General features: G+C 46.8%; 2 protein-coding genes across 7 annotated transcripts in view; one reads left to right on the top strand and one right to left on the bottom strand.

The window, feature by feature from the left end:
- TSNAXIP1 (translin associated factor X interacting protein 1) overlaps positions 1-8,121 on the bottom strand; it is a 57,011-nt gene extending 48,890 nt beyond the window's left edge. Inside the window, exons 1-2 of one of the 4 annotated variants that reach the window (XM_044987376.1) lie at positions 8,067-8,081; positions 6,228-6,271 (exon numbers count right to left, since the gene is read on the bottom strand). In XM_044987376.1, coding sequence (XP_044843311.1) covers positions 6,228-6,232 — 5 coding nt within the window. In that variant the 5' untranslated portion in view covers positions 6,233-6,271; positions 8,067-8,081. Of the gene's footprint in view, positions 1-6,227; positions 6,272-7,534; positions 7,624-8,066 lie in introns of those variants that run through there. The other 3 variants (XM_044987374.1, XM_044987377.1, XM_044987375.1) reach the window with 3 other exon arrangements.
- An 88-nt stretch (positions 8,122-8,209) lies between these two features.
- The window catches only part of RANBP10 (RAN binding protein 10), a 158,649-nt gene continuing 140,960 nt past the window's right edge, over positions 8,210-25,898 (top strand). For 2 of the 3 annotated variants that reach the window (XM_044987379.1, XM_044987380.1), the window contains exons 1-2: positions 8,210-8,700; positions 9,734-9,845. In XM_044987379.1, coding sequence (XP_044843314.1) covers positions 8,496-8,700; positions 9,734-9,845 — 317 coding nt within the window. In that variant the 5' untranslated portion in view covers positions 8,210-8,495. Of the gene's footprint in view, positions 8,701-9,733; positions 9,846-25,355; positions 25,562-25,898 lie in introns of those variants that run through there. The other variant, XM_044987381.1, reaches the window with a different exon arrangement.

Here is a 25,898-nt window from a genome sequence, read left to right as displayed (position 1 = left end):
TGTAAATATATTTAAAGAAACCCACAAGTGAAAAAGCTGTGTCTAGATCCTCTCCACCAGTGATAACAATTGTATCCTGGACTACAGTGCAGAAGGTTAGATCCAAAAGGTAGAATCTGCTCGTTATAATGTCAGGACAGCAATGTTTAGCAAAACTGGAGCTACAAGAAAGGCTAGTTGATTTGAGACAGGATGCTTCTCAGCCACTGTCCAACAGACAGAGAGATCCTGTAGAGGCAAGAGGTCAATACCCACAATTTTCACTTAATGAAGGCTGCTTTTACTACATGTCAAAGTCCAGTTTTCTCATATCATCCACTAAGGCTGAAGTTCTGTAAATTGACGCTAGTAAACAATCACACATTGATTTGGGATATAAATAAAACTAAATACCAAAGAAAATGCAAGTGAACAGAAACAGCAGGTCAGCATAAGAGTTACATAAATCAATACAGGGCATTTGCAAACTTGGTCACATCTAGCATTTCTTACTGCAAGCAAAAATAACAAGTCACTTCTAGGGTGCATGCAAGAAGATACTCCACATGTAACTTAATATAAATATTTTGTAAATACCACTAGGTAAGAATATATGGTGGAAGAGAGAAGCAAATATATGAACTCAAAAATTTCTGTTATGTTAAAATGTAAATGTTTCAGCAAAAATATAGGTTTCAAGTAATAAACTGTTATGAGTTCTACAGTTTGGAACTTACTATCTTGTGTGCATTTAAAACTTACTTCCTAATATTGCATTAAACATTTTTTTACATTTAATTTATACTTCATCTTTCTTAGGCGTCACTTGGAAGTCTTTGATATTGATACCCTGACAGGTAGCTAATGGACATCTGCTGGAATCCCTTGTGGCCTTTTGCTTCAGGTCTGGTTTCATCTTGCTTTTGTAATCTGGTTGGGTTTTGCCTTCTTTTGATTGGGGTGGTCTGGATTCAGGATTGCATCTTAAATCTACCATGCTAAGCAAGATTGGCTTCTGAGGTCACTCAACAAACCCTGTCATCTCCACTGGTGCCATTATAATTTCCCTTAATTCAGCAGAACTCTGTCCCTGAAGTATCCGATAACTAACTTTTCAATGAACTATTGGAATAAGATTTGTAGTTAATGTAGGGAAGCCATAAAGGCTGTTGCTGAAGAATGTATGATGCATTGATTCATGGGTCAGGAGCTCTTGCCCTCCACCCTGATTTCCTAATCTTAAAGACTGTTTCTGTTTATAGCTGTTATCTCAGGCTGTTTATAACAAGCCTTCTCACTCTCAGTGATAGTGGGGTTACCAGATGATAATTGCAGTTACTTGCATCCTGGGTCTCTCAACCACTCTTGACAGATTTTTCATGAGTTTACTAATAAGAAGTATCTGCAAAATCCTGGTATAATTAGAGTTGGTTGATATCCCTCTAATTATCTTGTTGCAATGAAGAATGAAAATAGGGAGGTAAATGGCCTTGGTTCTCATACTCAGGGGATTTTTTATGAGGTTTTTTTTCTAGGATCATTTACCAAAATACTGATTAAAACTTGCAGCTGTTTCCTATCTGTTTCACTCTCAATTGTGTTTTTCGGGAAATTTAGAAAATAGTAATACTCGTGTTTTTTCAAGCCCAGGGTAATGATTCCTACAGTAGCTTTATAAACACACTTGCAGCTATAAATGTACAGTAAATTAAAGCAATCAAATAGTGCATAAAAAGCTCATGAATCAATCAACTCCTCTTGTGACCCTGGAGCTTAATTCAAAGTTTATTACCTTGTTTGTGTAGTATAATCCCTGGAATAAAAAGTGGAAAATCAGGTCATTTTATGACTGTAAAATCTTTTCTGTAAGGTAAGTGTTATATCCTTGGGGGCAGCCGGTTTAGGAAGAAATCACTTGAGGCCAGAGAGCAGACAGCTAACAAAACCACCATTTTATTTACAGACACAGAGCTCACCCAACCCACCGAAACCGGTTGGGCTATCCCCTAATAATCGAACTCAGTTGCCATAGGAACAAAAACCATGACAACCAAATACACAACAGTAAGCAGAAGTAGTTCACCAGGGTTGCAAGTTTTATGGAACCATAAGGTGGATCATGGAAGCCATTTAAAAGCCCCATGAAACCTAAGATAGCCTGTTCAGTCTAATTCTCTTCCTAATTATAGTTAAATATGAAAAACTATTTTAAAGCAACATTAAGGATGGTGACGACTACACTCATAAGAACATAAGAATGGCCCTACTGGGTCAGACCAAGGGTCCATCTAGCCCAGTATCCTGTCTTCTGACAGTGCCCAGTGCCCCAGAGGGAATGAACAGAACAGGTTATCATCAAGTGATCCATCCCCTGTTGCTCATTCCCAGCTTCTTGCAAACAGAGGTTAGGGACACCATTCATGCCCACCCTGGCTAATAGCCATTGATGGACCTATCCTCCATGAATGTATCTAGTTCTTTTTTTAACCTTATTATGGTCTTGGCCTTCACAACATCCTCCTCACTCAGCCTTAGGAAACTGCACTGAGAATGTGCATATCTGTGGGATTTAAGGGAGTTTCCAACAATGAGGAGGTTAAATGAGTCAAATCTCATTCCACTCCTGACCCAACCACCTTCAAGAAACCCTTTTCATTCCCAGAACATCTCACCCCATTAATCCATGTCCCAAACTGCACAATTAGCTAGCATCCACTCTTCATTATATTATTATTTATTTGCACTGTGGTGGTGTCTAGAATAGTGGTTCTCAACCGGTGGCCCATGGGCTGCTTGCGGTCCAATCAGCACACAGCTGCAGCCCATGTGACATCCTCCGGGCCATACAGGTAGTATATATACTGTGGCTGCAGCCCACACAACACACAGTGAGCTGCATATGCAGCCCACAATGGTAAAGAGGTTGAGAACCACTGGTCTAGAGGCTCCAATCTGTGGTCAAAGCCCCTTTGTACTAGACATAACAAAGGGCTGAATCCTGCCCAGAAAGGTTTTTAATCTAAGTATAAAGAAGCCAGGTGGCCAAATGACCAAAGTCATCTACTCAGAACTGGCCAATTTTCCAAGGGTTATCACATCCTGTTTTTCCTATGTATTGAAGCACACCTGATGCAAGCATTAGGCACTGCTCTGAAACCCTGCCAACACCTACAACCAGAAGGGAGAGTTAAATCCCAAGTGGCATTCTTAACCATTCCACTAAAAATGGGGCTACAACATTATTTCTTAAAGGAAAAATCTAGCAGCAGCAGCAGCACAGCACAGACTGAGGGCTTCTCTACACTACCACTTAAGTTAATGTAAGTTATGTTGCTCAGGGGTGTGAAAAAAACACCCCTCTGAGATACATAACTTACATCGACTTAAAGCAGCATCTACACTGTGCTATGTAAGCGGAAGAGGCGGAGTAATTACGTTGATAGGATAGCGCTCTCCCGTCGATGTAATGCAGCTTCATCAGCCGCTACATCAGTGCCGCAGCACCGATTTTGCATGATAATGAAGACAAGTCCTGAGACCCTACACTAACAAATCAGAGCAAAGCCTTGGTGATAGATAGTGTAGGAGGCTAGGGAACCACGGAAGATTTTGTTACGGCTTAGCTTAGGCAGTTCCGCTTTCTCAGCCTCCGGTTATTGTAGGACACAGCATGCTAGTTTTCACCTGCCGTAACCAGCTGGAACTGCTGCGTGGCAAGCCCCTAGGCTGTTGGCCAAAGGGGCGGCCCCGGAGGGTGGAGAGTTCCTATTGCATTATGTATGAGCTGGTTTGCTGCTGTCTGTATAAATATGAGCATATTTTGTGTTTGCTTTTGGACTTCGAACCAGGCCGAGTTGTAGGGCACTGGGTTCCCTGCCTCCGTGACAGCAATGCTTGGAGTCCCCGTTGCGGATGTGTCACGTTACCTTCATTAAAGCCAATAACTCACAGTGTGTGTGGGCCTCGTTCTTACAGAGCACCCTGGGAGGGCCGGGGCCTCCCTGGAACGTAACAGATAGTATGTAAAGGTCACACCCATATTGCAGAATAAAGAATAGAAAGGGTCTCTTTGATAGTGTCTCTAAAGTGAACCCTTATCTTAAACATAGAACTTGTGTCTTGAAATGGTAATATTAAAAAACATTCACCCTCAAAGCACTCAGCATACCATCATCATATTGGACATTGCGGTACTCTAGATTAGATGGATTATAGGTTTATTCCAAAATGGCATTTCCTACCTCCATTGATTCATGTGAAATAAACAAAATTTCAGGGTGAAGGAACAACCCTTAGGAACTTTAAAACATTTAAAAATATTTTGTTTATGCAGGCCACCGCAACAACCTCCTAGGACTGTCCCCCATAGGCATTCAACAGAGCATAGAGCAGGGGTCTCAAACATGCGGCCCGCCTCACCCCACACTCCAAACCTCTTCCCTAGCCCTGAGGCATAGAGGGTATCCACCCAACTGTTTCCCAAAGCAAAGTACTATACAGTACTATACAGAATGGAGAAGAATAACGCAGACTATGCCACTACTGAACTGAGGCCTGGTCTATACTGGGGAGGGGAGGGTGAGCTAAGTTGGTCCAAGTTACGCAACTTCACCTATGCTATTTTCATAGCTGAAGTTGACGTACTTAGAGCTACTTACCACGGTGTCTTCACTGCGGTAGGTCGACTGCTGCCGCTCCTCCATCAACTCCGCCTATGCTTCTTGCTCTGTTGGAGTACCGGAGTCAACAGGAGAGCGCTCGGCAGTTGATTTATTGCATCTTCACTAGATGCGATAAATCGACCCCCAGTGGATCGATTGCTCCACCATAAGTGTAGACATGCCCTAAGAGTGGTAGGTCCCTGTGATATCTGTTATGGAAATGATGGGCACATCCATGGATAGATCTAAAGAGACTAAGTGAAGCAGTAAAAGGGGAAAGGTATATTCTCTCCACTGTAGGGACTATAATCTCCAAATTAGCTTGTGCAACAATATGTTCACTAGTGTTGATGTCTGGGTAGTGGAACAGAATCCAAGCTGAAAACTTTTATAATGCAGTTCAGAACGTATCATTTTTGTAACCTCTCGTTTGGCATCACAAGTATCCCACCAATTTTCCAGAGGAAAATGAATGAGATTCTCCAAGGCTGGGAGGGAATGGAAGTTCATATGGATGACGGACATTTTAGTTGATGGGGGAGTCAGAGAAGAGCATCATAAACCAATAGCAGAATATGCACCAGGGAAGTCCCTAGTAGTAGATGACAGTGGGGTAAGCTCAGCTCATCTGTTTATGGGTCAAGAGATCAGAACAAAACTGCCAATCTTCATCCCAAGTGGCTCTGCTTAAAGGATCTGAGGTAGAGATGCCAAATGTAAAATCTCAGGCTTTATCCTTTAAACATTAGAATGCACCTAACACTTACCCAAGCTTAAACAAGGAGACCAAGTCCAAAGAAAACTGAATTAGGAAAGATATTGGACAACTCCAGTCGTCAATGGATGAAGCTGCACCCCAAGATCCTGCAGGATTCAGGCTAACAGAGGTACAAAGCAGCTTGAAGAACCACCAGCAGATAACCAACACAGCTGATTCCAAACACAGATGAATGTTTCCCTTATAGCAATAGCACTCACAGCACAGCTGGAACCTGGAGTGAATGGGTAGGATTCTACTCAGTAGAATCCTAAATCTACTGAACCAGAGTCTACATCTTTGGGATTTGATAATTCAGATCAATCAACTGGACAAAACTGTTCTCAGTAACAAAACTGCGAAGCTGGTGACTCATCTGGGTAATTTGTTGTTAAAAATTATTTCTTGTTACAGGTTGTTTATACAAAAAAACCACAAACAAACAAAAAACAAAACCCAATCAAACCTATTTTCTTAATTTTAATAAAGTTCCTTGTTCAGTATTAGAAGAAAGCAACTCTTTCTGAGGTCCTTTACTAATGTCATATAACAGTACATGCCCAAAATGTGAATAGAATCTGGTAGGGCAATGTCCTCAGGGTTTGAAGTACCTGTATTGTTTGTAACTGACCACTTTGTTTCAAAATGAAATTAAGAGAGCAGAGATCACTGATCATGCACGGCTGAAACAAAATCAAAATGCTTCCTCTATTTACAGCCATGTTTAACTATTACAACAATTGTAAGAACTAGGCTGCCAATAAGGCTTATTCCAAACTAGGAAGCAAACAGAAAAAGCCAGGCTCAGGGAAAGCAAAAGCAATGCTTACCACATTGAAAAGATTGGTAGAGAGAAAAATGTTATCTTCAGGCTCTGTAAAAGTAATTAATGATAAACAATGGAAATGTTAAATGAAAATATTAAAGAATGTACTTTTTATTGTAAATGTGTATAATTGTGGCTAACATCATGTTATATACTGAAAGGACAAAACCTATCACCTATGGCATAAGACTGAGATATTCTGAAGTATTGCAATAGGAATATGTCTGCATACCAACTGTCCTTCATTAGGAGCCTACGGCCAGCATGATCTGTGATAATTTCAGATCTCACAAACTAAACAGGGCCAGTCCTGGTCAGTATAGGGGATGAAAGACCTCCCAAGGAGGTGTTAATATTAAATTTACTCCTGGGGGAATTCTGCACCACTGTGCACGTGCAGAATTCATATCCCCCTGGAGATTTTCTCTCTCTACAGAATATAGATTCTGCTGGCGCGGTGCTGCAGTTACACCTTTTGCCCACCAAGGGCTGCTGTGGCACCAGACGAGAGGGCAGCCAGCCAGCAGCTGTGTTCCTCACAGCTGGGCCAAGCGAGGAGGCATGGGAGAGACAGAGTGGGGCACATGGGACTGCTGGGGGGTATGTCACAGACCCGCTAGTGTGGGGGCAGACTGGGGTGCAGGCTCAGGAGCTAGTGATATGACAGCACTGAGCCAGGGGCTGCAGGGAGCCGGGGCTGCAGGGCCACATGGAGTTGGGGGTAGGAGGTGCAGGACGAATGTGCCTGACTGAATGGGAGAGGCTAGGGGTCAACCAGAGTCTGCATGGGGGAGGCTCCCCAACTCCCAAACAATCCCTCCCCTCACTGAAAAAAACCCATTGCAAATAACTGAAACTGATGTGATTCGGTTGTGTTAGATTCACAACTAAAATATGCAGAATTTTGCAGAATTTTAAAATACGGTGCATGCAATTCTTAATAGTGGGGGCAGAGTTCCCCTAGGGAGCATCAAGCCAACGGTGCCCTCCGTGCGTAGGGCTGGACCGGCTCTCAGGTGGGGGCGGCGCAGAGCCAGCTCCTTCCAGTGCCAGCCGCGATGTCTGCGAGCCCGGCCTGGCTCCCAGTCCGTCCCGCCCACCCGTCACCGCACCGGCCGCGCGCCCTGCTTGAACGAAGCCCGCGGAAGACGCTGCGTAAATAAACCGCCGAGTAACGGTGGCTCCCTCAGCCCCGCGGCCCTTCTCCCGCCCCGCCCCGGGCTCCGCCCCGCCGGCCCGGCTCGGGCAGCCCCGCGCGGGAGCTGTGTCCTCCCTCAGGCCGCCCCCGGCTCCCACCGCCCACGACCTTACCCAGGCGAAGGGGCCAGGGCCATGGCCGGGCGCACACACGGCGCCGGGGGTTGTTGACACGGTCACCATGGAGACAAGCCCCGCCCGCCTCCCAGGACCCCACCTCCGCCATAGCTGGCCGGCGGCCGCCTGACAAAGGGCTGCGCGCCCGTCCGAGCGAGTGGGGTCGGGGCGTGTCGGGACAGAGCCCAGCTTGGGGGGCGGGGTGTCGGTAGGGGCGGCTGGGCCCCGGGCAAGGCGATGGCTACCTGGGGGGAAGGGGGCGTAGGGGGATACTCTGGTGAAGGCGGAGGGCGGGCTGTAGGGGAGCACTTGGGGAAAGCGGGGTGGAGAGGCCGTAGGGGGATACCCTGGCGGGGGCTGGGGGCAGGCTGTAGGGGGGTACTTGGGGTTCAGCCCGCAGGGGGTACCCGGGGGAAGGCGGGGGTAGAATGCAGGGCGGGTACCTTAGGCAACGCGGGGAAGAGGGTGCGGGGGGTACCCTCAGGAAGGCGGAGGGCGGGCTATAGGGGAGAACGCAGGGGGTAGTTACCCTGCGGGACCAGGGTCGGTGTGTGCGTCAGGGGTTTAGCCCTGGGGGAGGGTGTTTCCCGGGACGGAGCTTATGGGGGTCCCCACACCGGTATTCCCGGGGCACAGTTCTGAACACGGCGCCGTGCCTGGCTCGCCGGCGGCCTTCTGGGGCTTGTAGTGCCGTGCGCCGCCTTGCCAATGTGGACAGCCACTATCGCGAACTCTCGTTCCCAGCGTGCAGTGCGCCCTAGCGCAGGGGCGGGGCCCTTGGCGCGGTGCCTCTCGGGAGCTGTAGTCCAGGCGTGCGGGAAGCGGCTTGTCAGGGGCGGGGAGCGGACTCGGATTCCCGTCGGGGCCGCGGCCCCATTGTGGCCGGGCCCGCAGCCCATTGGCTGGCGGAGGGAGCTGGGCCTCGCTCCCCGTCCGGTGACACAATAGCGAATCCAAGATGGCGGATCCGGGCGCAGGGAGCTTGCACGGGGGGGACGCGGGGCTGCCGTGCCCGCCCGAGGAGCAGGAGCTGAGCCAGCGCCTCCGCCGCCTCTACCCGGCCGTGAACCAGGCCGAGACGCCGCTGCCCCGCTCCTGGAGCCCCAAGGACAAGTACAACTACATCGGCCTCTCGCAGGGCAACCTGCGCGTCCACTACAAAGGTGCCGGCAGCCGCGCCGGGAGCCCCGCGCCGGGAGTCCGGCCGCCCTCGGGGCAGCCCGAGGTGCGGGGGTCGGGGGAGCCGGCCCCGGGCCGGTCCAGGGCAGCCGGGCCGCTGCGGGGAGCGGGGGTCTGGGCGCAGCCTGCGCCTCTCTGGGAAGAGGGCCCCGGGGGGGGGGGCAGACCTGGAGTCGGGCTTCTCCCTGCCCGGGCGGCCCCCGCTGAGGTGGGGGCGGAACCGGGCCGGGCAGAGGGGTGGTAGTTCGGGGATCATGTGTTTACCCCCCCCCAACTCAGTCGCTACCACAAACCACGCCGAACTGCCCCTCGCACTTTCTGGGGGGGAGGTTTGGGGCTTGAGCCGTGCCTGGGGTTTCCCCGGACGAGGAAGAGCTAAAGCGGCGCTGAGCCCAACCCCCCTGTTCCTGCCTTATATAACACTTTGCGGTGTCATTTAGCTGGGGGCCTGGCTTCTCCTCTGTAAGGCTCTGCCTCTGTAGGGTCTCCTGTTGTCTCTGCCACCCCCTTATAATGCTGGCTAAAGGGGCTCCCGCCTGGGTACCTCCCCCACTTGAGTTCATAGGAAACCAGTCAAGTTCAGAGCTCTAAGACCCATGAATTCGTGTTTCTCCCCTCCCCACTGTGATGGAGGCTGCCTTTCCAGAATAGCTAGAGAGAGCTGAGCATACCGTCGCCCCTTAGCCTAATAAACACTGATGTCATCTTCATCTTGCACAATTGGTTTGTTTTGGGTGCTGAGATTTCAAAACCAGGGGTGGTGGTATGCTTTTTTTCTAAGCACTTTAAGAGGGTAGGCAACGGGAAAGCTGCAGGAGCACATATTGTAGGTTATTTACATGGTGGCACTGCAGGCTTGTGTCTTTTTTATCTGACCGAGTAGTCATCTTCTAATTTCTCAGATGCAGAATGAATTTTGCTGTTGCAAGTCCTTTGCTCTGTTCATATGGTGTTATTTTGAAATGAAGGGCCTAGGACCTTGCACCCATTAAGTACTCATTATTCCCTCTTTCCTAGGTCATGGGAAAAATCACAAAGATGCTGCATCAGTCAGGGCTACACACCCCATCCCTGCAGCTTGTGGCATTTATTACTTTGAAGTGAAGATCGTCAGTAAAGGTAGAGATGGGTAAGTGCACTGCTCTAATTTGATTCCAGTGTTTTATGTGTGTTTACTAGCTCTTTTTGCTCAGTCTTCCTTGTTGGAAGGGTTAGAGGTCACTCAGATGACATTTATAATAGGCAGATATGTGGTGAGTTGTTATGTCTGTGTAGTCAACAGGTGGCAAGCCAATAATATATATTGGAATGTAGCTGCTCCCTGTGCTGTTTTGTATGGGTAATTATGATAACTTGAGAAGTACTAAGTCTCTAATGCAGTTTGAAATTCAATAGTGTTCCCTTTGTTTCAGTAATGTCTGAATAACTAATAGACTGCTGGAACTGAATAAACAAATATTGCAACATCCTTGATAGCTGGACTGGTTTCCTGTATCACCTAACATCAGGGGAAATGGAAAATTGTCTCTGTTTCTCAAATCTGGGAGGGGACAGCCCATAAACTGAAGTATTTCCCTTCAAGGATTCACTCATGTCAAGATATGTGGAAGCTTTGCTAAACAGTTAGGGGAAAGTGAGGGAGTGACATGGGTCATTAATCACTGAGAATTGCTACTTTGTAGAGCCTAGTCTACACTAGAATGCGGTTGACCCAGCTACATTGCTCATAGGTGTGAAAAATCCACACCCCTGAGCGAGGTAGTTAAACCGACTTAATCCCTGTTTTAGACAGCACTAGGTCGAGGGAACAATTCTCCTGTTGACCTGTGTGATAAATGAGAGGGAGGGTAGCTCCCTTTTGTGGACAGCCAGCCAGCCAGTTAGCTATAAAATCCCTCTTGGAAGCTGTTCTCTCCTTTCTTTACCTGTAAAGGGTTAAAAAAGCCCATAAGTAAAAAGAAGGGAGTGGGCACCTGACTAAAAGAGCCAATGGGAGGGCAAGAACTTCTTTAAATTGTGGGGGGGGGGACTTTCCCTTTGGTCTGTTGTTCTTCGGAGAGAGGAGGGGAGATGCAGAGCAGGAACAGGTCTGGACTATGATGTAGGAAGCTTTAAGCCAGGTATGAAAAACCATCAGTTCATACCTAGAGATTGCTTATCTGAAACCCCAGATATGTAAATCAGTCAGGGAAGCTCTATGAAGACATGATTAGTGTTATTTCTTTTATTTCTTATTGGCTTGTAGGCTCCTCTATGCTAGCCTCAGTTGCTTTTGTTTTACTTGTAACCTTTAAGCTGAACCTCAAGAGAGCTATTTTGATGCTTAATTTTCGTAATAGTTTTTTTTTTTGGATCTAGCAAAAAGCCTGAGTTCCAGATGTATTTTCTTTCTTTTTGTTTTTAATAAAATTTACCTTGAGGATACCCCACAGGAAGGAATTCCCAAGTGTGCCTTTCTGGGGTCTCAGAAGGGTGTTTTTTGCATTTGGGTGGTGGCAGCATCTACCCATCCAAGGTCAGAGAGAAGCTGTAACCTTGGGAGTTTACAAGCCTGGAGTGGCCAGTATTAATTTTTAGAATCCTTGCGGGCCCCCACCTTCTGCACTTAAAGTGCCAGAGTGGGGAATCGGCCTTGACAACCTGTCTGCCGCCTTTCTGGATAGTGGGAGAACTCCTCCCATCACTGTAGGGATGTCTACACCGAAGTGCTAAAGTAGAGCAGGTGCAGGACTGCTTCTGTGCTGCTGTTGTGTTTCAAGTATAGACGTTCCCTAGCTTTATTCACACAAGCCAGCCAGCCTCCTGAAAGGCCCAACTGAGAAATGAGGACACTTCAGGGCTGGCTTAGTGACTAATATTCTGATACAAACCCTACTTCTAATGCTGGCTCTAGCCCTCAATGTTTGGAAGTGTAGCAAAGGGCGGTGCTTTCCAAATCCGAGCTCTGGAAGAGCTTGAGCCTTATGTCTCAACTATTACGTTTGCTGGATGAAAAGGAGTAGCAGTAATTGAGCTCTGGGAGGAGGTCAGTCATCGTGTCCAGAAGCTATCCATGTGCAGTGAGAAGAAGAGCTATCTAAAGGGAAGAAAACGAGGCCTTTGTGACTGTAGGTTGGATCTGCGTATCTTCTACCATCAGTCCGGGCCCTGGATTTCCACCTGATTAGGTTGTTTTCTGAAGGCTGGTTACACCATCGGGGTTAGTGACAGGCCACAGCTGTGGGATTGGGAAATCCTAGTGCTGGAGGCAGAATGCCAAAATCAGACTATTCTTCCCGTTAAATCTAGCCACTGAAATAACATAGGTTCCTATGGGCTGACTTTTGGATTGATTTTCCAATCCAGCGTCGTGCTCCGTAGGGCAGGAACGGCTGGAAGCACGGCAGAGGTGGTACATTGTGTCCATGGTATTAGAAGCAGAATGTGAATGTTGTCACTTGACAGTGTTCTCCAAGAGGCAGTTCAGTGAGTAGTGTTGAGTACTTAGTTTGAATCCCATCCAGCCCTCTGTTGTATGTTTGTCACTACATTAAGCATTTTTCTGGGAGCAGAATTAAAGGGTGTGTTGGGGGACATGGGATTCTGCTAGGGATGTTGGGAGGAGAGGGGAAAAACTAATTTAGCGTTGTGTGGTTAGCAAGCATGGTGACTGTTGCATCTGGTTCTCATCACCTGGCTTGTGTAGATGATTGATGCCCACCTGCTGTACAAATATTTTCTGTTGGCTGAAGTGTGAACACACGTGTAGCTATCCAGAGGGGAGAAAGATATAGGGTGAAATTGGTACAATACAGGAGCCCTGTGCAGGTGTGAGGACACATTAGATACAAGGCAGTGTAAGGGATTGTGGGAAGGAGAGTGAGGAACCTAACCAAAATCAAATCATGGGCATGGTTTCTCATTTACGGAGGGTGCTGCTTTCACCAGTGAGGACTGAGATTAACTAGTTAATCCCAGTTTAAGGCATTTTCGGTTTTAAAAACTGTTCCATTAATGCACACCATGTTACACTTAGTTTTAGTTACATATTCAAATTGTGGTTGCATAAGATAGTAGATTTGTAGATTAATTTATGATTGTACAAACAAAAAAAAAGTATTCGGATTAATACTAATATGTACTGAATATTGAAATGTCTGTATTTTGATTTGGCATTTTCTCAAAGAAGTTATGCATGTTATGACTCATATTTCAGTTTTCAATATTGTGTAAACAGGAGTCGAAAACATTTGATGACATGAAAACACCATTAATGCAGAATTGTAGGCTTGATGCATTAAGCAATCAGAAGCATGTAGAGTTGCAAACTTCCAGTCCAGGTCCATTTGGCCATGCATCATTCTGCAGTTGACGGACCAAGCCTAGTCCTCAGTTTTGATTGGATGTATCTAAAGTTTGAAAAGATTCATTCTGTGCTTGCTGAACACTGATGTAATTATTTTTCCAAGTTTCCCAGTTTAACCCGCCCTCTCCTAAACTGTTTTTCCCCCCCAGGAAATTGCCAACCATGGTAGGGATTCCAATTTGGACTGCATTAGTAGGAGTAAATATTTATATTATGATCACACCCTAAGGCACAGTTAGTTTGTCCTTAAGGTGCACTAGGTCCATCTCATGTGGAGATGGCAGAATCATGTAAACTTTCTGGTTGACTGCCAAGAACATAGCTCTTCATCTTGACAAGCCATTTCTCTGCTGCACACCATAATGGTAATTTCCCATCATAATGTTATGAAGTACACAGCCATGTCTACCAACACCGTAGTGTTGTAAAAATCAAATGTCACAGTAGCCTATGGCGATGACACGACCACACCATACCAAAACAATGTGCTGGAGAATTTGCCAAGACCTCGTTTTGATGTCGAAGGCATGTCTGTGCTTGTTTCCCTGTTGCTGGAGGAGGGAGAAATTAGATGCACAGCCGCATTGAGAGTGCTCAGGCTGAGACCTAAAGCCACAAAAGCATGTAATTCTGTGTTGTGGCTGCCACAGCACTCATAAAGATTGCTTGTCCTAGGCATTGCAGTACTGGATCCTGTATCGGAGGCTGTGCAGCACTATGCATGCTGTGCTAACTTTTCAAAGATCTCCCAGGGTATGTAACATCTCTCAGGGCTGGGACCTTTTGCTATATTGTGCTGTGGTACCTGGAAACAATAGGGCTGCTACAGCCCCACTAACTCAGACATCCTTTTGTGGGCTTTGTCTCATCCTTAATGTTTTACTTTTCGGTTTGGTGCCCAGCGTATCGGTAACAGTGTCAGGTGTATGTGTCTATACCGCTACTGAGTTTGTCAGTGCTTGGTACAGCCGTGATGCTAATGACTTCAGTTTAACGAAGTGGAATACTGGAATTGAATAAGGAGGAGAGAAGAAGAGTGTTCCAATAGTATCTGAAATCCCTTAGAAAGCAGGTCAAGAGGACTCGAAGTTTGTTTCCAAGCTCCCTACTTCAAATCCATAATGTCAGCGTTGTAGCTTGTAGGTCTTTAAACATACTGTTTCTTGCTGTATTGACAACCATTTAGTTTGATGATAGAATCATAGGATGAGGGATATGTACTGCTGCTCACTGGGTTTACGTTGCTGGGTACTGTGATGTCTTATTTGCACATGTTTTGAAATGGCTAAAGGATCAACTTGCAAAGGAAGGCTGGCTGGAATTGGGTGCTGGGAGAACCAGTTTCAGTAAGTGTGGTTGTGGTTTCGGATGGGGATGTCTGAATATGATTTTGCTTAGCATGAACAAGGTTACTTTGTTTTATTAACTGCATTGGAGATGTGACTTTTCTGATCCGTAGGCTGTAGTGAGTGGCATTATGGCAAGACTCCGTGGCCAGGCCTAAGTAAAGTGGTTGCACTTGCCAACATATGTGGCTAGGCAGTGGGCTAGAGGCCACTCTGGAGCAGCTTCCACTGTATAAAAGGAACATTCTGAGGGAGTCAGATTACTAGCTTTTATTTCACCACATGGCACCACATTTTGCTTTTCTACCATATCTTTTAGATAAAGGGGAGTTTATGAACTGGCGCCAGAGACTGATGTGCCTTGGGCTAGTGTTGCCATCATGCTAGGGTTATCTGATGGTGATAAGGTGGTACTGATGGGAGGCAGGGCTAACAAACTTTCACAACACTTGTTCTCATTCAGTAAGCTCTTTGGACCCTAGGCACTGAATTCTTGGAGACTCTGGAGGTGGCAAGAACTGAAAACTTGTTGGTAGCTGTTGACCAAGATGCAGACCAGCACTGTTCTCTGTCCACTAGCAGAGCAGCTTCCCTCCATGTTGTCTTTCGGTACTGTTTAATACAGCTGTTGTCTAAGGTGCTCTGCTAGGGGACTGCATGTGCACAGAGAAGCCACATAGACGTGTTTCCTTGCTTTCTCCATCCAGAGGCTGTTCTGTTGTCTAAGCATTGGTAAACGTTGGCTTGGGTCCCAGGTGGATGTTACAAAACAAAGTGCAATAGTCAAAGAGCACTGCCTGGTGGCCCATAAGGAACCCTTGCCCATTTTATAGCCTGTCGGGTTTACCCACTCCCCTCAGCTTTACTCCCTCCACATTCTAGGCTGTGAGTTGGGACCGCCACCCTTCTGGCTAAGGAAGACTGACTGACTGGGGCTCACTCTGGAGCCTGGCTGTACTACTCCTCAGTTTGTCAAATAGATGTGATGTCTGGGGAGGGCTGTGCTGCAACCCCTGCTGGCCTAGGGGCAAGAGCTCAGGACTTGAAGGCACACCTGGGTGCCACTTTGTGGCAATTCAGAGCTACCATAGAGCTATTCTACATATTCATCATGGCTGGAAGCACAAGCTGTCTGCCAGGGACTGTGTCCCATCTGTTTATTACTGCAGTATGTCGTTTCACTCTCCTATGGTTTGGAGCTCATTTAGGGCACCAGGAAACTTATAAAACCTCAATCTCAGATGAGTGTCTAGGCCAGGGGTCGGCAGCCTTTCAGAAGTGCTGTGCCGACTCTTCATTTAGTCACTCTAACTTAAGGTTTCGCGTGCCGGTAATACACTTTAATGTTTTTAGAAGGTCTCTTTCTGTTAGTCTATATTATATAACCAAACTATTGTTGTATGTAAAGTAAACAAGGTTTTCAAAATGGTTAAGAAGCTTCATTTAAAATTAAATTAAAATGCTGATCTTATGCCGGCAGCCTGTTCAGCTCACTGCCAGCCTGGGGTTCTGTTCACCTAGGCCGGCAGCGGGCTGAGCAGGGCCTGCTGCTGGGACCCCAGACCTGGGCGGGGATTCCAGGGGTCAGGGCAGAGGGCTGGGGGGGGGGGTTCAGGCCAGAAGGCTGGGGTGTGTGTGGGGGTTCAGGATCAAGGCAGAGGGCTGGGGTGTGTGGAAGTGTAGGGCAGAAGGCTGGGTGCGTGGGGGGTTCAGGGGTCAGGGCAGAGGGCTGTGGGGGTGCAGGGCAGAGGGATGGGGGCTGTGGGGAGGTTCAGGGGTCAGGGCTGAGGGCATGGGGGGTGCAGGGCAGAAGGCTGGGTGTGGGGGGGGTTCAAGGGTCAGGGCAGAGGGCTGGGGGTATGGGGGGTGCAGGGCAGAAGGCTGGGTGTGTGGGGGGGGTGTCAGGGCAGAGGGCTGGGGTGCTTGGCTCGTAGGGGTGCTCCCAGCCCCCTGCCCTGAGCGGCTCATGGCAGGGGGCTGGAAAGGATATGCCCTGTTCCACCCCCTTCCCCAAGGCTCTGTACCTGCCTCTCTCTGTGTCCTCTGGAGCTGCGGGCAGGCTGCCGCTCTTCCCCCCACCCTCGCAAGGGCCATCAGCTGATTGGCGCAGCGAAGGAGGGGGGAGGGGCAGGAAAGCACCATGCTGGGGGAAGAAGCGGGGGAGGGTGAAGCTTCTGCCTCCTGCCCCCGCAGGGGAGAGCAGTGGGGCTGGGGGCTGGGACCACGGCAGGCAGCTGTGTGCCATTCAAAATCGGCTTGTGTGCCATGTTTGGCACGCCCGCCATAGGTTGCTGACCCCTGGTCTAGGAGGAGTGGACAGGACATGTTTGCTGACACTGCTCCCTCTTTAGGGAGGTGCCATGCTCCTCATCTCTTGGAGACTGGAGAGGAGGAACTGAATAAGCTGGCCTGGTACAGTGGAGATCCCAGCAGTCTGCTGCAATTGGTTCCAAGCTCCCCTAAGACTTGCTGGCCTTTGAACTTCCCGTGTCGTCCTAGCACGCTCTTGAGCATCAGCAGTTAGCATGGCTTGATTCTTGGTGTCCGGTGGCTTACCTTATTTAGCAGAGCTGGCAGAACTCTTTGTGGTGACTCTTCTGTTCATGACCTGTCCACAAACAGATCACGATTTTATCAGTGTCACATTCATAACCGTTTAGCCAGTAGGCTTTGCAAACAACGTTGAGGTTTTTGTGAACTATTTGTGTCTTTGCTCCTGTGTGTATCAATTTGAGCAGTTTGATTGGTCACAGAGTCTCAATGCATTTGCTCCCCGGATTGGCTGAACTACACCTGTAAACGGGAACCTTGTCTGAAGAGCTCCTTGGAGTGTGGAATTTTTCAGGGAGAGGGTGGGGGACAGTTTACAGAGAGGTTTAGGAGCTAAGCTGGTTTAGTCAATTTTGGGACATTTAAGATCTTTTCCTGTCCTCCGTTGCACAGAATAATTATCATATTTGGCTAAGTATGTTATACCCCAGATTTAAAAATAGCTGGGTTTCTTCATGACTAAAGGAGAGAGAAATATAAAGGCCAGATTTATTAGCTGTCTAGCAGACTTATACCAAGTAATCTCTGCTTCCTTCCCCCTTTTCCCTCACTTGCAGTGCTGCTTTGCCAACTTTGTTTCTTTTTAGCTTATGCTGGGTCTGATGGCTCTCCTGGTCAGCTGCCTTTAGACAGCATTCTGATGGCTCCCAGATGCCAGCAGATCCATCTCTCTGGCCTCTGCTTTCAATAGTGGGGGTTTTACAGCATGGTTGTCCCTGGGTGTCGATCCATTGCCGGGCCATGCTAGTTCCATGTTTTTGCAGATGGACATGTTCAGAATTCTTTGTCCAGTGCCTAATCATTCCCCGCGGCTGCTTGTGCTGAATGATCCCTCACTTTTCTTTAATGTTTCCATGTTTTCAAATTACTGGCTTTCCCCCTCTTTTTAGTCTTGTCTCTGACATCCTTATTCCCAAGCAGCCAGCACATACAGGGAAGGCTGTGGGAGCATTTTGAGAGGGAATGTTCATTTGCATGCTAATACTGACGTTTGCCTGAATAGAAGCTGCTCCTCAGACATTTAAGCAAATGGAAAAAACCTGAATGTTCATGGCAAAACGACCAAAAAGGAATGAATGTGGCTAGAATTGAGTCACAGTTCAGATTGTGAACATGTTCGCAAACAATCTTGCCTAGCTCTGCTGCTGACTGTGGCTGAATTCACTACTCTCTGCTAATCCTTCGCTGCGCTGAAGTGCGCACAGGCTTTAGGTTTCTTTGTAACCCTCACTTCAACTGATAATACGTGGCATTGAACGCTCTTTTGTGCCCTGCAGTATTGCTTTGCTAAGATTTTATCAGCTGGAGCACTCCTGAAAGCAGAGTTTGAATTTAATAGCAGTCTGGTGTTCGGGGGCCTGGGATCTCTGGAATGTGTTTGGGAAGAAAAGCTTGTGGTGAGCACTGGCAATGCAAGTTTTGAGGGTGATAGATCAAACTCCACTGGAAGCAGAGAAAGCAAGGGTGTCTTATCTTTACCCTTTCTCAATTGCAAGACCTTTCTAACCTCAGCCTTGTACCTGGCTTCCTCCTGTTACCTCACTGTAGAGCACTTGGCTGTGCCGCAGTTGTGATTAATGCCCTAAGGGGCACATGGAGTGAGGAATGTCTTTCAGGTTTTGTGCTGGACTGGTTTCTCTTGTCCTACTGAAGATTGGTTTACCTGATCAGGCATTTATTTATTTGGCCTGTGCAATCTGGTCAGGCCAAGCCATAGCGTTCTTATCAACGATGTTCAAGGCACAAAGACCTTCAGGAAGTTGCCATTTTGAAGTTCTCAACAATATGTGTCCTGGTTTGTGACTGGCCACATTGACATAGTGAAGGTCTCTAAAACACCACCGAAATGCTGCTGCAGCACAAATTCCATGTCCAGTATGAAACCAGTTCAGAATGCTCCATTGCCTTTGCGGTAAATCGCATTGAGTGGTTCCAAGACAAGATAATTATTTGTCACTTTCTCTGCGGACCATGAAGCTCGCCATGCATCCTCTACTATAAATCCCTCTCTCTGTAAACTTATCCACAACAGATGACAGGGAGGGCAGATGACCATGCGGTGGATTAAACAAGTCTTTAATTAATGGTAGATGTGGCACATCATGCAATTTCATCACTAGCTTGGCTGCGCTTTCCTCTCTGTGAACACTGAACGGAGCAATATGGTAGAGAACCGGTAACCGTGGTAGAGGAGTAGTTGAAATAATATGCATGGTGGATTAAGTTGTATGTTGATCATCTTTGTGTGAGATGAGCGAGCCCATACTGGAGCGCAATATCCGCTGCTGAATAAGAGTGCCAAGGCTGAAGTGCGTAATGTGTGGGCGTTGGCGCCCCATTTCATTCTGTCCAGTTTTCTGAGCCGGTCGTTGTGCGTTTTGACCTTAGTCGCTGTATTTGTAAGATGGTCACAATATGTGAGAGTTCTGCCCAACATGATGCCTAGATAGTCCTGTTGTGAATCATGCTTTAGTCTCTGACCGTTCAGAACTGCCATATAGAGACAGGAGCAAAGGTCTCCTTCCTCTTCAGAGCACCAGCTATCCAAATAAGCCATGATGACAGTAGCACAGTGTACTCTTTTGAACTTGAGATCATTTTTTCAGTGTCAATCATCCAATCTCAGGGTTTGAATTCACATCGTCTCTGGTAGGCTGTGCTGAAATGTCAAGAGGGCAATGCTGTCAGTTTCACCAGCAGGCTGTTCAGCTATTAGTTGCCAGTATGGAACATGTCTCCTTTGCATTTGCAAGCCCTCTCCTGTGCACTGGTTTTGGCCTTCTATCCTTGATAGAATGGCTTGTTTTCATTTAGCAGCCTTCAGACTCCCGTCTGCATTAGAAAAATTGCCTGTTGCTTAGCATCCCAGCTTCTTGTTAGCTGATGAAACCGGTTGAACCACTGATGTACACAGGACAAAACAGTTTTTAGCAAAATTAGTGTGATTGGAACCATGCTTTGTTAGTCTACAGGACAAATAGGATAACATTTGCACTCATCTGGTCTACAATCAAAATGAATAAGCAGTGAATGAATGTGGTTTGCCGTCACCAATTGCTGAGGTAGTTAATCATAGAATCATAGAAATGTAGGACTGGAAAGGTACCTCAATAGACCTAGTCTGGTCCCCTATGTTTAGGCAGGACTAAGTATTATCTAGACCATGTCTGACAAGAGTTTTTAAAGAAAAGGTTAGACAACCTCTGAAGGAGGAGATTCCACCATCTCCCTAGATACCTTGTTTCAGTGCTTAACTACCCTACAGTTGGGTCCCTCCCCTCTCCAAACCTTGGTTCACTTGTAGTAATTTTTGATGGGATATTGTGAATTCCCACCATTTCCCTACCAATCACCTCTTCTCCTCACCCCGGGACCTGGCATTATGGCAGTGTTTAATTGTTATCTGTGGTGAACTAAATTGGGATTCTCCTTTGAGCCAGGCAATGATGAGTCTAAAGTACTGGTTATAGAACAGTGCAGTTTTTATTCCGCGGTGTCATGTTGCTCTGAGACTCACTGTATTCAGCTATAGACGAGTGCCGAGTGTTTTCAAGGCCATTATCTCATGAGCCATTGGTGCCCAAAACATTTTATACAGCTGGGAAGCTGAAGTTCCCTGCTTTTTAACGGGATAAGGCATGCCTCAAGCATGGGAAGGATGATTGGGTTCAGGTCTTAAAATAATGCCATTCTGATTGCCATCTTTTTCCTTACTTGAGTCTGACCTGATTTTAGCATCTAACTCAAACGGCAAGAACTAGAACCCAAAGCCTTATGCCCTACGAACAGCTTGAGGTCCCATCATTCTAATGATATAAAACATTAATCTCTAATTCTAGCTATTTGTGAGATCTGGAGCTAAAATCATGTTAGGACTCAGTTGGTGTTGAGAAAGCAAGTTAATTGGAAGGACAGGATTTTAGGGTCTAGTAATTTATTTGTGAAGGAGTATAAATGCTTTCAGAACCCAGTAAGCGTTCCATACACTAGTCTAGTTCAGACTTGGAACAATTTACCAAAGATTGTGGTGGATTCTTTGTCACTGCCTATTTTTAAACCAAGATTGGATGTTTTTTGAAAAGATCTGCTCTAGTTCAAACAGGAATTATTATGGAGAAGTTCTATGACCTGCATTATAGAGGAGGTCAGACTAAATGGGCCCAGTGGTCCCTTCTGGCCTAGGAATCTATGAATAAGAAAAGGGACACTTGTGTAACTTAATTTTTATTGCTCGGGGGCCAGTTCTATGCATTCACCTGCTTCTCTGGTCTTCACTGGCCTATATAATGAAATGCGAAACCCAGGAATTATTGTTACATGACAGTGCTACCATTAGTCCACCACACAACCAGAGGACGCCATTGCCTTACTGAAGGTGGTGGCCTGCAAAACAAGCTAACCCATGGCGAATGAGGTCTGTGTTCTGATTCCTCTTTACTTGTGTGTAAGTGTTCTCATTCTAGGAATACAGCTTGATGTTCCGGCCTGTAACTTTGCCTCTTGAAATTGATGTGATTTGTAGTAAATGTCCAGTATGTTGGTGTGACACTCTCAAAAAGAAATGGGTGCTGCTGGCCTGCAGCAAGTAGACAATTGACGTGTGCTCACAACATGCACTTTCTGCCTCCATTTCCCTCTTAAAATGGGGCTGAGCCTTGTCTACCTCATCGGGGTTAAGGCTTTTTTAGTATTTGTAAAGCACCTTGGGGAGGAAGGTGCTAAATTATCACTTATCAAGGTGCAAATCTCATTTTCAAGCTTCTCAGAGAATTTCAAACACAAATAATCTTTGCCCTTTTGTAATTTGTAGTATCTGGAGTTGTCTGGGAACCAGGGGGAAAGCACATGTTCCTTTGTGACTGAATTAATCTGTGCTCCCCTATTGTTTTATTTACTAATGGTAGCACCCAGTGTGTGCTGAGTGCTTTCCAATCACACAAGGTGCATGGTCTCTTCTCCAAGGAGCTCAGAATCTAAGAATACCAGAAGTCATGCCTTTTGCCAGTGAGGGTGTAAATACATTCCCCTGCTATTGCTGCATCCCCACCAGCCCGGGTGTACTTCCTGTGTGTGAGCAGCAGAGAGTCTTGTGGCACCTTATAGACTAACAGACGTTTTGGAGCATGAGCTTTCATGGGTGAATACCCACTTTGTCAGCTGCTGGGGTTGCCTGTCACATGGATAGACTCTCCCTTCTCCTGGGGACCATTTTGCTTTGACTCACCTAGAAGGCCTAAAAATTGGTTGCTTGTGAGGGTTGGAGACTGAAATCTATAAGGCAGGTTTTAGAGGTTTAAATAGGGCTTTGGGTGTTGGGACTTCAGAATCCTATTCTGGCTCTACCCCGGACTCATTAGTTTTGGATGAGCACTTCAGAGGGCAGGTCTGAGTGGGGGAACAGCATCATCTCCAAAGGGCATATAACTTGACCTTTTAGGGGTTTGTCAGGCTTAATAAATGTAGAACACCTGGAATCCTGGTGGAAAGGTGCTATAGAAGAGCAAGTTATCTTCTGTGAGGTCTTCAAGCCTTTCATAAGGCACATTTGCATCTAGTTAGCAGGAACAGATAGGCTACATGACCCACTGTGGAGCTCTTCCCACGCAAATGGTTCTACGCCATTAAATTGTGCAGTGCTATTGAGGTGGGAGGGTCATTGAGATGTTCAAATGCTGTGGTGATAGCACCTGTATGTTAAATTGAGTTAATGTGTTGTCTTGAGCTACAACTGAGGGTTTGGCTACACTTGCAGGTGTGCAGCACCGGGAGTTACAGCTGTCTTCGTACAGCTGTGTAGGGAAAGCGCTGGAGTGTGGCCACACTGACAGCTACCAGTGCTGCAGTGTGGCAGCATTTGCAGCGGTGTTGGGAGTGGTGTATTCTGGGTAGCTATCCCAGCGTTCAAGTGGCTGCAACATGCTTTTCAAAAGAGGGGGGTGGGATGGAGTGTGACAGGGAGCGTGGGGGAGAGAGTGTGGATTTTTGGAGCCGACACTGTGTCAGCTCCCTGCCTTTCAAATTCCGACCACTTCCCCCACACTCTTAAATGCAAATAGCCTTCAGACCAGATAAGCAGCTGCTCCGAGGGACTCCCTCCTCCCGCCCCGTGCTCTTTCTCTCCTCAAGCAAACACTAGCTGTGGACATTCATCCCCCTGCCTGCCTCATTCACAGCAAACAGGAGCTGTGTTTGTTTTTTAGATAAGCAGCTCCGGGAGCCCTGAATTCACAACAAAACAAAGAGAGGCATCATAACAAAACAAAGAGAGTTCTTTAGTTAAAAGCATTGTGGGAAAATTCCAGAGGTCAGTTACAGTGCAGTAAGATTAATCACTGTTTACACTGGCGGAGCAGCGCTGCATCACCAGCGCTGCAGTCGTTATTCCCCAGGCTGAGGTGGAGTACAGCCAGCGCTGCAGCCAGGGAGATACAGCGCTGTATGTGCCTTGCAAGTGTGGACGGTGCGTGAGTTGCAGTGCTGTAAAGCCACCACCAGCGCTGTAACTCTCCAGTGTAGCCAAGCCCTGAGAGGCTTAGGACTATGCTGCAGGTCCGGATTGAAGTCCTGCAGCAGAATTACAGGGTTGGCGATGGCTGTGCCAGTCGTCGAAGAACAAGAGGTGCTGTGGGCCTGAATGTAGGTGCATTGACAGAGCTGTGTGCATATTCCCTTCTGACACTTCACAGTGACTGAAGCACTGAGTAATTTAGTCTAATACTTTCCATAAACTCAGTCACAATTTCCTTCCTTAAAAAGCATTGATTGGGAGCTCCTTGGGGTTAGAAGCCTGGTTTGCTAGTATAGGCACCTGCATGATGGTGTCTGTCCTAGTTAGTGGCCTTGGGGCACTTCTGGAAAACAAATCAAAATTCTTAGGCAGAGGTGCGGTGAGGGGCCGCTGTGGTATCTGCTAGGTTATAGATAACGGCGATGACAGTCACGCCTTCATCTGTTCTTTTGGTTAAATCATTGGCTTATTCCTTTGTGTGTGTTTCTGGGTTTTCTTCTTCTTTAGAGGGTGGTTTATCGCTGAGATGAGTGGCAGCATGATCCGAAGCTTTTGAGGGCAGGGCTCTTCCTAATCTCTCTTGTGCCTGTTGTTGAGATGGCCCTTCCTTGAGTCTTAAGCCTGGCCTCTTAGGGCATGTCTACGCTGCAGTTAGACACTCGCGGCTGTCACATGCCAGCTGGCCCGGGCTAAGGGGCTGTTTAATTGTGGTATAGACGCTTGGGCTATAGCCTGGGTTCTAGGACCCTACAAGATGGGATCGTCCCAGAGCTCAGGCTACAGGCCCAAGCCTGAATGTCTGCACTGCAATTAAACAGTCTTTTAGCCTGAGTTAGCTGGCAGCCCTTGGTATCTAATTGCAGTGTAGACATACCCTTAATCATAATTCAGGTGCATTTCTTCTGTGGCTGGGATGGTAGCTTTAAACAGTGCTATCTCTTACTATCTCTCCAGCCCACTGCCAGGGTAAGCATCTGAAAGTGTAATTCTCTTTATCCCTCCGGGGCAGCTTTTACCAACACTCCTGCTAGCCAGAGTCCCCCCTCCGATGGTCTTTCAAGGACCCCCAGGAGGGGAGGCCAGTCCATGAGTGGAGTGCCCTGTGTACTCTGGCTAGCTGGGCCAGAAATCTGCAACATGCCCCTTGGTTTTGGAGCTCTCAGCTATTGTGAACTAAAATTCTGTGGCAGATACAAGTACTCCAGCAGTAGTGTGTTTGGTGAATTACATATGAAATGTTACACCAGCTGTACAGTATCCCCGTTCTAATGGAATATCTGGATAACAAAGTTTTCTTTGTTTCAGATTTTTGGGCAGCTGGAGGTTTGGGATTTTTGGCACTCAGGAAGTCGAGCAGTTCTGTTTTTTGGCACTGGGAGACAGATTGAGGCTTGGAGTTGGCATTTTCTTTATCTCCATTTTGAGTATGGCACAGGCAACATTAAATTTTAGAGTAGATAGGTCTTAAGTTCGTTTTCCCCACCTGGTATCTGTCATCTTACCCAGCAGTGATAGATCAGCAGGTTAGCTGTCTTCTGCTGAAATGGTCAGCAGTGAAACAGGTGACAGGGTTAACATTTTGAGTGTAACTCTTAGGCTGCAGTGTTAATATCCATAGAGATGAAAAGAGGCAGTTTGCACCTCTTAGACCTGTTGTTTCAGGTTGTGTGCACACTCAAGCAGCTTTGTATTGGTTATATTTAGTTTCTTATTTTGTCTATTATCTTTGCAACTATAAGGCCTAGAATCTTAAACTTTTATTAGAATTTAGATTCTGGAATACAGTTATGTAAAGAAAATGGTACCGGAATGTCTTCCTTGTTCAAGCCATTTATGTGAATGCAAAGTCAATAGTCAGAACTGCTAGTGGTGAAACAGATACACTGTCGGTAAAGGTGGGAGTGCATCAGGGATCAGCATTGAGCCCTTTCTTGTTTGTTCTTGTCCTGCAACTCCACAAGGAACATACAGAAAGAGACATCTTGGTGTGTATTGTCTGCAGATGATACCATTCTATGCAGTGAGGAGAAAGATCACCTAGAAATGGATATATGGATATTGTTGGAGAAACCTAGGCAGAGGAAAAAGAATAGATGGTATGTAATTTCAATAACGTGAACACTAAAGAAATATCCTTGAAACTAGATGAGTAGAGAGTACTGAAAACAGAGGTTGAAGTATCTGGGTTCCAGAATCTGGGGAAACGGAGGATGAAATTAGAGCTAGGATAATAAATGCCTGGCTCAAATGGAAAGAGGTAAGTCATGTAGTATGTGATAGGAAGATACCAGTAAGATTAAAAAGGAAGTCTCTGAAATCATGGTTCATCTACTTTTAATGTATAGTACTGAGTGCTGGGCAATAAAGAAGAAACATGAACAAATGATCTGTTCCACAGAAATGTGAATGCAGCAAAGAATCCTGTGGCACCTT

This window comes from Mauremys mutica, chromosome 14, assembly GCF_020497125.1.
Source record: "Mauremys mutica isolate MM-2020 ecotype Southern chromosome 14, ASM2049712v1, whole genome shotgun sequence".
Lineage (NCBI taxonomy): Eukaryota > Metazoa > Chordata > Testudines > Geoemydidae > Mauremys > Mauremys mutica.
This window is presented reverse-complemented; position numbering and strand designations above follow the sequence as displayed.